The sequence below is a fragment of the Anabas testudineus genome, chromosome 9 (assembly GCF_900324465.2).
Source record: "Anabas testudineus chromosome 9, fAnaTes1.2, whole genome shotgun sequence".
NCBI lineage: Eukaryota > Metazoa > Chordata > Actinopteri > Anabantiformes > Anabantidae > Anabas > Anabas testudineus.
Genome location: NC_046618.1, coordinates 10318710 through 10328917, shown reverse-complemented (window position 1 = coordinate 10328917; position 10208 = coordinate 10318710). Strand labels below are relative to the sequence as shown.

At 41.2% G+C, this 10208-nt stretch overlaps 1 protein-coding gene across 5 annotated transcripts in view; it reads right to left on the bottom strand.

Annotated features, from left to right (window-relative positions):
- Positions 1-4705: 4705 nt before the first annotated feature.
- rhobtb4 (Rho related BTB domain containing 4) overlaps positions 4706-10208 on the bottom strand; it is a 37830-nt gene continuing 32327 nt past the window's right edge. For 4 of the 5 annotated variants that reach the window (XM_026342246.1, XM_026342248.1, XM_026342247.1 and 1 more), the window contains one exon: positions 9851-10029. In XM_026342246.1, the coding sequence (XP_026198031.1) occupies positions 9851-10029 (179 nt within the window). Of the gene's footprint in view, positions 10030-10208 lie in introns of all 5 variants that reach the window. The other variant, XM_026342245.1, reaches the window with a different exon arrangement.

Sequence of the window (10208 nt, the reverse complement as noted above, 5' to 3'; positions counted from 1 at the left end):
CAGTGTTTAAGAATGGCTGGATGGTCTGTGACACACACACCAAACTGACCACATGTTCGCACACCTGAACACTGGCATGCACTGACACACAGTTTGCGAAATCTTAGCAGATGTAGGCAGTAAAACTACAGGTTTTAATAATGATGACAGATATGACCTCATGAAATGTGATTTCAGATAACTTTACCAAACACTGAATACACCGTGATATCCCTTCCCGCTAAAGTTTGACCTAGAAACAGAGGCTGAGTAATCCTCTGGTTCATATTGGATTGACACAGTCACCCAGCACAATCAGCGACGATGATAACCACTTCCTTTTACAGTTTCCACCGCCATCTTTATTTCCCCTTCTTCGCACACATTTTTTCTATGCCGGAGTTGCAGCTGTCTCTCAGTTATACCACAGTCAGTGAATTCATCAGCAGGTCTACGCTGCAAATGCAAATAGTTAGTTGTTAATACTTTAATGTGCTCAGTATTTAAATTAGAGTTAGTCACAGTGACATAAATGACATCTCTGGTGTTTAAAGTCCCTTCATTTCAAAGAAGTACTAAAAGCAGTGACACAAATCTGGCATGATGCTGAGCTACTAATCCTAACTGTGTCCACGTTAGTTTGGAAAGTTACTCGTTTCATCCTCCCAAAAAATGTGGCATTACTTGTATAAGGAAGTATAAAGCAACCCGATGCTCTTCTGATTTGGCCTGATGATATGCCAGAAGGGACCGGGGACATGACATCCCCATGCAACTATTTTTCTTACAACTTCCTGCTATTAGAGGCTCTCCTGCCCTTCCAGCCTCAGCCCTTCACTGTGGATGAGAACTGCAGCCTTGTTGTGCTCCACTTCAGAGGACTTTGGCATTTCCTCTGCTGGGGTGCGGTGGCAGCTGTTGTGGGAGATGGGGTCTAAATGTTGGAATGATTGTATGTCCAGTGGGGATTTGGATATGTGTTTGTGTGTGTGTATGTGGGGGCCAGTGGGGATTTTCTCCTCATTTACTGAAACTCCTTTTCTAATTGTCACAGGCTTTTTGTTCGGCTTCCTGCCTTCCTGACGTGGCCTAAACTAACAGAGTGTGGGTGACAGAGTGTTGAGTGGTCCAGTCACAAACAACATCCTCTCTTTAGCGTTCCTTAACCTTACAATCCATTCACGAAATGTCTCTTCGGTAATTAACCAACTTGTACCAGGTCCCCGTGCATGAATGCGTACTTGTACTTGAATGTTCCACCATCTAATATTGTGTGGTATTGCGCAACACACAAAGCATAATCTTCCTCTGAATTGACAAAATAAACTTCTGCCGCTAAGCAAACCGTTTCTTTGTGGGCACGGATTTGTCCAAATCCTGTTTTTCTGGGGCATATCAAGGCTTGTGTGGCAGGTTTATGAGCGCTCAGACCTGATAGGTGTTAAAAGTCTGGCATGTGTTAGGACTCAGGGGTCACAGCTTGATCCTTGTCCTCCTGTTTTCCTTACTAATAATATGTTTTCCATTGCCCTTTCTGCACCCTGTGAGAGGTCAAGACCTATGTACAGTACCTCCTTGCATGTGAGCATGTGTTTTCATAAAAAAAAAAAGCTATGTGCATGTGTGCAAGCTGTCATAAATAAAGCCTTTCCTGTGTGACATTATTCCATTGTCTTGTGGATGTACAGGAATGTGTTCATCCTTTTAAACATTTAAAAATTCAGGCCTCGTCTAGCCTATTAGCTTGAATAAACCAACAGCAACCAAGCAAGCCATCCATATCCATTTTGTGTGTGCAAAGTTATGTTAAGGTGAGTGAACAGGATGAGCACTTGTATGTGTATGATACAAACACTACAGAAGAAGCGATACATCTTAAGAGGTACAGTTTTCAGTACAACATTTCAGCTGTTTCAGTGAGAGCTTTCAAATGTGCTTTTTACTTCAGCAGACTGAGAATACCTCATTCTCACCTCCTCCTGTCATGTAATACTCATTTCAGTGGGGGAATGATGTTATTGCTGTCCCGGAGGTAGATAAAATGGTGGATGTGGGAGAGGCTCACTAGTGGTGATGATACAACTGAGCAGAATTTAATCAGAGTGATGTACCAGCGGTGTGCACACAATTATCTGACAGATTTATCTAACAAATGAATTCACGAGCAGCCAACACGCCTATGGTGTAGCGTCGGACAATGGTTCTCAAATTAGCTGCCAGACAAGTGTGATAAGAGAAGGAAACGTCAGAGATATGTGGCAAGTTCAAAAACAAAAGGGTTTTCGTTGGAAAGACAAAGGAAAAGAGAAAGAGAACACGGACTTCGCACATGCACGTCCAAGTCAAACACACACTTTTGGCTGTGTGAGGGAGCCTACATGTTGACAGTGAATCTGGATGTCTTCTCTTCGGGCCTCCAGGTGAGGTCACTGCTCAGCTATGTGGCTTCACAACAACCCTGAGATATCCTCCCCTTGAGCTTTAGTGTGTCCGTGTGTTTGCGCACACACTCTGTACAATTACGAATCACATTCTAACCTCTGTAAAAACAAACAAGAACTGACAAACAGGATTTTTTTGATTTTTGGAACTACTTTTTTCTCCACACTTTGTCTCGTTAGGCATGAATAACAAGCACTGAACTTCCTCATCCTTTCGAGGGCCGCCTCGTGTCAGTAAAATATGACAAACATAAACAAATGACAGGGGAAAGCGGAAATAAAAGGACACCACAAATCTCTGTTAAAGAGGCAGCCTTGTGCTTTCCCATACAAAAAAGCTCCTTAAATTAGACTACAGTGTCAGAATGATAAAGTATTCATAAACTTTGCTTTGGGAGGCTCTCATTTAGAGGGGTAAGCATGTGAACGTGTGTGGGGGCAGACACTTGTGTTTATGGAGCAGACCTTGGGGAGGTCTGGACTAACAACATTTAGAGAGACACACTTGGAGGAGGATGAAGTATACAGAGGAATGCAGTGTCACTCCTCAACCAATGGACATTTGCACATTTTGTATTACTGGTTAGTCTTCTTATTAAATGACTAAGCCATGCACACATTTGTGTGTGAATGAGTGTATTGTTGTGTCCTTGAATATTTTTTAAGGCTTAGGAAATTGGCCTCGACTAGTGTACTCTGTGCAATCATAGGTTTGATCAAGTGGTGCACACGCAGATTTTAAACTTCCCAATTCTGAAGCATTAGCAAGATTTGTCTGATTATTCCATCCTCTACCATACCTGTGTGGTCCAGAACCCCAGTACATTCACACGTGTTACTGTGGGACACTGTTTCGTCTTTTGCTCGCTCAAATTTAGATCTTCTTATCTGCCCCTGAGGGAACCCTGGAAAATGAGAGCCAGATGTGGTGATGTCAGTGTGTCTGTGACTCTGAAGTTGTTTTCAGTGAGGCTGCGGTGCGAGAGCTGGGGCAAGGTTAGTGGGAAATCTGAACACAGCCCACAGATCAAAAAGCTGACAAAGGTCTGTAATCAGTGTTAGGGCAAACGCTTGTGACCATGGATGACGGAGGTAATTCCCACAAATGCACATTTGTAAATTTCCCAATTTATTAGAGAATGGAAGGAAAACTGGTGCACGTCACTGGGTGTTGACAGTTTAAGATTGAGCAGCTTGAAGGGTGTGTTTTCCTAGAAGACTCCGATTGTAACACACACGCACGTCCACACAGATCAATATGGCATATGGACACGGATGTTCCACTCCCCACAACCACCACCTTCCCTCGTCACCCCTCTAAACTTAAGCATCACCAGCCACATCACTAAACATCACCATAGCAACACTCGGCCCTATCCCCTCATGTTTCTGTGGCTTTCTGTGATCCTTCACCAGACTCACTATATTAGAAGCCTCAGCTCATTGCATGTCGATCTTGATGGTGCATGTGTTCAGGGAGCCACTCAGGGCGAGCTGCTGATTCAGTCTGCTTTACTGTACATCCAAAGTTGTTGTTTAATATAGAACAAGTACAGTTTTAATCATGAGATAGTGACAGAGACACTGTGTTGGGTTCAGGGTTTGCTGCGGTCATCACCTTCAGAGCCTGCCCATGTAAGTTTCACTGCACACAACAAGATTTAGTGCAGGAACACGCGGACAGCAGCTCAGTCCTTGCCCTGAACCACTAAATATCTATAATCCCTGACATGTCCTATAGGGCCCCATCCAAACTCTGGGTCTCATGAATCATACACATAGTCCCTGCTAAGTAAATGTAGAGAAACCGCTAGCAAGGAAAAACTGGGGTGATGGATCCAGAATCGCAATGTGTGTCATAAAAAATATATGAAATATAAAAGAAATATTTTACATACATTTGTGAGGTAATAAAATAATTGCCACAAAAGTTTGCATTTACACAGAAAAACCAGTGTAGCATATCTGTCCAGTTTGTTTTTAGTGGTCAGTGTTGTATTTAGTTACCATCAACCACGTCCCACGTCTTCAGTTGTGTGCTAGAATAACTGTAATGTATCTTGAAAGTGAATAACATAACAGTTACAGAAGAATGAACACAACAAAAACTGTGAGACAAGTTCAAAAGTTTAACAGTTTTAATAAAATCCATGTCAAACATCAAAATACTGAAATGGCGAAAACAACAACAACAACAAAAAGAAAAAAAAAACTTTTTCTACTTTCTTTTTTTTATTTTTGTACAAATCACAGTGGTTCAAAAATATTACAAATTTTTTAGTTTCAAAACTTTTTTTTTTTTTTTTTTTTTTTTGCAAGAGCAGCAAAACATTCTGATTGTTGTATATTTTCTTGAAAGCCCTTAATAAGTTTGAGTATAGTGTGCTGTCTGTTGCTTTTTACTGTAATAAACAAATGAGCAGTAAATGAGTCAATGGAAACATAAGTGCATAACAATACTATAAAGTACAGTATATATGATACACTTAAAAATGTCATAATAGACCAGGGGTTAATAATACCATGTCTATCTATATAAACACTCGTTCAATCCTGCCTCTCTGTGCATACAATCCTATGTATACACTAGCTTAGTACATAAATACATCGTGGTGAGCAGTTATAAGGTGACAGATTAATTTCAGCTGCAGCTCCTATCAAATTTACAACACTGTACTGTACTGTACTTTGGATAAGAACTATTTTCATTAGAGCATAATAATAGTGTAAGTTGTTGCGGCTAAAATCTGCCATTAATCCAACTAGTAGTTCACAGATGTTGTTCCCCAACTAAGAATGCACCGACTCTGAGTGAATTGAATTGCAGCTAAACAGTGGAAGCAATAGGAAACACTACTGAATTTGGCTTAGAGAGAAATAAGCATGAGTAACTGTACTATACTAACAATTTTTTTTCAATTTGCAGGAAGAAAACTGGTAAATATAAAGACTCAGCTTAGTATCAAAAAAGTATTAGGCTACATAATAGAAAGTGCAGGCACCTGGATTGTGGTTTGCTGGGTTTCTTGGTCATTGAATTATTCATCTGTTGTCATCTGTTGTGTTGCTTTAGCATAGATAATATTACATAATGAACTTGTAAAGCTCCATATATCATGTTATCACTGGAAGTTATTAACAAAACATAACCCAATCCACAAAAGCTCTAAAATACTGCACATTAAAGAAAACCTGCCTACAATACTTCTGTGCTCGCATGCATGTACTTCTTAGCTTAATCAACTTTTATTTGAGAGCGTATTCCTGCAGGTACAAGTCTAGAGATTTCACTGAAGGCACAGCAAAGGAAACACCACAGACTCAACGTGTTCTCTCAGTCACTAGGCGTGACGTTCAAAAATGACTGCCAGTCCTGCTAAGAAGGAAGAAAAGCTCCACCTAAAATAACTGAGAGTGTGACAGTAAGAAGGATGTGATAGGATGAGTTAATGCGACTATACAGTAGGTATACCACAAGCCTACATCTGAAAGTGACAAAATGTCATTTGGCCTGTAGGGGTCAGTGTTGAATAAAAAAATGTTTTTCATGGCCATATCTTCTGTGTAAATCTGGGCTTGCCTTTTTTTTCCCCAGAGAACCTGGTTGGCAGACAAAGATGGTGGATGCACATGAAAACTCAACAACTTTGGGTCAAGGTTAAACTTACACCATCTTGCTGTCAGTCCATCGTCTTTGTCTGCAGGCAGGTACCTCTCGCCTTTTCCGACCCATGAATCTAGTTTTTTTTCCTACAATGCTCACTTCAATAATGTTTTCATTTATTTTGCTATTTTGTAGAAATGTTCCATGATCTCCCAGATATAATAATAGAATAGAATAGAACCCCAATGTTAATAAACCACTGCACGTCTAACAGCAGACATATGCATCATTATTTACCCAGCTGAAATGTTGCTTTTTATGCTTTTCAATTTAATGCCATGTAGCTAATATCTTTTAAAAAAAATCTAAAAAGTCTGACTGATTGCATTAACTACAGTAATAGCATAAAAGAGACAGCTGTAACAGCACCCGAAGCAGATTTTCTGCATTAGTTCTTCAAGCAAATGCTTGCAGATGTCCCAGCATATTATTTAAAGTTGTATCTGTAGTGATGCTACTTTAAGCTGAGCTAGTTTAGGAAAACTGGCAAGTGCATAATGTCATACAGGAAGAAGAAAAGTTTTTTGGGGGGTTCAGTGCCAAATAGACCTTAAACCAAAGTTGTGCTTTCAGCTTCTCACTAAGCAGTTGTGAGAAAAACTGAAAGACTTAAGTGGAAATAATGTGCTACAATCATCAGGTTTAGAAACGATCTCACATAACCAACAAATCATGCTAAGCATAGAAATGTCTAAACAAAAAAAGAAGAAAGTGCATTCCAACAATGACAAAGTCAGGCCACCATGCAAATTGACCACATCCCAGAAGTGGTTGCACCCTCTTAGCACAGGCTAGTCAGTGATTTTGGGAAAGCAAAGCTCTCACAAAGTTAGTGGTTTTAAAGTTGCACTACATGAATCAATGTGTCATTTTTTTTAGCTCTCAATCAATCAGTGGAGAATCCAACTGTGATGCGACTGCTACTACATCCAAACAATTACCTATGGAAGAAGGCTTACTGATAAAAAGCTGTATGACTAGACAAAACCTACTGTACAGCACTCTATAAACGGTGTGATTCAAGGCCTTTATCTGCATAAAACAAGCAGTGGGCCCTGCTGATTCTATTCTTCTTCACGTAGGTTGAGTTACCTCCACAGAGATAATGGCTGAGAGTGCATAAAGCAACAATATATAATCAATTTTACAACCTTATCATGCCTGTAGTCTACTGCAGAACCAGTCTGCAGGTTTGAATTGAATTCTCCTGAACTCCCAAACTACTTTTTTAGTTTTGTCCAACTGTAAGGCACATATACCAAGACAATAAACTCAATGGGCACACCAATCATTAATTAGACAAATCTAACATCAGTCTCTTCTATGGTGAACTAAAAGAGGCCATGAGAGTCTAACAAAACCGCCACCCAGGTTCCTCCTCTTCATGTGTGGTCTCTGAATTCCCATAGCCCTCCACTGGGATGGGTTTAACTATCAGCACTGTAGAATCATTCCAAAAGAGTCGGCTGCATGTAAGGCTAACTGAGACTTGCTGACTTTTACTTATGTTTTACCCTCATCAGAGAGGAATCAATTAGATTCTCACTTGGGTCTCATGAGATCCCATCTGACTTCTATTTCAGTGGCTAACACCGATTTTAACACAGCTCCCGTGGAGAACGCCAGAATGCGTCACGTGTCTCACACAATCTTCCTCCTACAGTTTCCTGGGTAAAGCTGAAGGGTGCAAACCCACAAATAGAACAACGTGCTAAAAGATACTCCTCACCACAAAGATTTATTTTCACATTCAGCACTAAAGCCTAAAGAAATTAGCACCCTTAACGAGAAAATCCGATTCGCTCTCACCACACTCACAAATGCAAATTCAGGCTAAAGAAATATTATTTTCCTGGTTAATAACGACTCAAAACAGAACACATAATTTTAAATATAAAAGCAGCAAAATACATTAGAAGTTGTATGTAAAATCAGAAATGTACAAATTCTAAAATCAATGATGGATTGTGACCTCTTAGACTGCTAATATATGGAGGAAAAAGAAGGTTTAAAAATTTGAATACCATCATTACATTTCTGCTCATTCATTGCAGATTAACACTTTAACAACTAGACAGATGCTTTAACTGTGAACATGGAATCACATGTGTGTCTGTGTGTTCATGTGGACACTGTCTTACTGTGTCTCGAGCACCACTTTTAATTCCAGGAAGAGGAATGGAAGGCAATGTCCAGCAGTGACACTTTTATCCTGACCCCACAGACTAAAAATGCCAGCAAGAGGAGGACTTCAAATATTATATTATGCACCCTCCCTGTCCTACAAGCCATTTCCTCTCCTCACCCCTATTCCTTCTTGCTGATAAAGGAAGCAGTGAAGCTGAATCGAAGAAACTGAGGAGTAAAAAGTCACAGCTTTGGTATTCAAGAATCTGGTGAAACTCAACAGGTACAATGTTTCAATGCACTACTAACACTGCGCATGTGTTTTCATCTTCCCTCTGACACTTTGCAAGTTATATGGAAACCAGAGTGAAGAAATCACATGCATAAAAAAACTCCTGTTTGTGTGAAGGTTAGTGCTAGGGCCCTGAGCAGTGCTGCCCCTAGTGGTGTAGGGGTGTAAAGGCAGGCTGGCTGAGACGCTTCAACACAACCTAGTGGTCATGGGTGGACGTTACAAGCACATTTGTTTAAAACTGTACCCATCACTCCTCTGTAGTAGAGGTATCAAGTAAGGCTAGCCCTCTTTATCATCATAATCATTGTTATAGAGTGGCCACACAAGTCTCTGCAATGCAATTTGGTGAGACCACCTCATCACACAACAGCGTGTGTCTTTTCACTTTTTTGCAGGTGTGGCATGTAGGAAGGGGTGGAGGGTGGGTGATCGACACTATGACCACATCAGGACTACATCAGAGGCTAACAGCTACAATCGAACATCCTGACTGCTAATGGTTTTAGGTTTACCTTTCACACCCAAAACTGAGCTTCTCACTTAACAGTCTCATGTTTGTGGTTGCAATTGCAACCGTCAAGGTCCTCAAACCTTTCTGGGGGGTAGTGTGCACACCGTCTACATACAACATTTACCCTGATTATAGTGTCATAGAAGGCGCAAAATATATACAAAAGGTCAAATAATATCAAAATAATAATTACACTCTCAGTGTAAGTTTCTGGTAGTCCAGTGCTGGTTTTAGAGGGGTGGATCTTGGACATAGGGCTGTGTGTGCAAGCTAACAGTCTGTGTAGAAGTGAAGGCAGAGGTAAACTCCCCAAGAGGAGCTGCAGTGGCCAATGTGTAACAGTCATTAAGGTCAATGTGAAGGATGGAGACTGAGAGACATTGAGAGCCCTTGCTCCCAGTCCAATCACTCAAAGGCTGACACACTGTGAGTGCTGGTGGAGGGACAGAGCTCTTGTGGAGGAGACATGGGGCTGCACTGCAGTGCTCCACGCCCTTATAGATCAGTGCGCCTGGTAAGCACTCAACTCGGGAAGCATCACTCAGTCATAATACGGCTCACATACACTCCAACATCCGTGCGTATACCCCTCAGTTAAGTCTACAGTTGCCACACAATCATACCAAAATGCACTCACGAAGTCACTCACAATTACAAAGAGGCACATACATTCCCCCAAACATGCTGACATTCAGGCATAGTAGCACTGAGACTTGTTTCCCCACTGACAGAGGGTTTAGAGCAGACCTCCAGGTATGCGAGTTACAGAGGGGGTTGGTTTTCCTGGGTGTGATGACCCAAGACCACATAAAGGAGTCAGCAGAAGAAACCCCTTAGGAGACGTGCGGAGAAGAGGATGGTTGTCTCCAGAAACACCAGCCCCGTTTAGTGTGCTGCTTGCGCAAGATCTCCTCCTCACGCTCGCGCTCTTTCTGAGAGCGCAGATAGCGGTCCTCCTCCTTCAGGAACCACACAGGAGGCCAGCGCTGTTTTTCAAAGTGCCTCTGGTTTTCTACAGGGAGAAAGGATGACAAAAGATACGTATATGAAGAGGAATAAAGCCAGATGATGCTTTTCAAATCTTAATTAAAAGGTGTGTATTCATGGTAGGAGGACGAGGAGTTTTGCTTTTCATGTTCCTGATGTATGACGTGCATGGGTTTAAAAAAAGTGGGCTTAAGAAAGACAGAT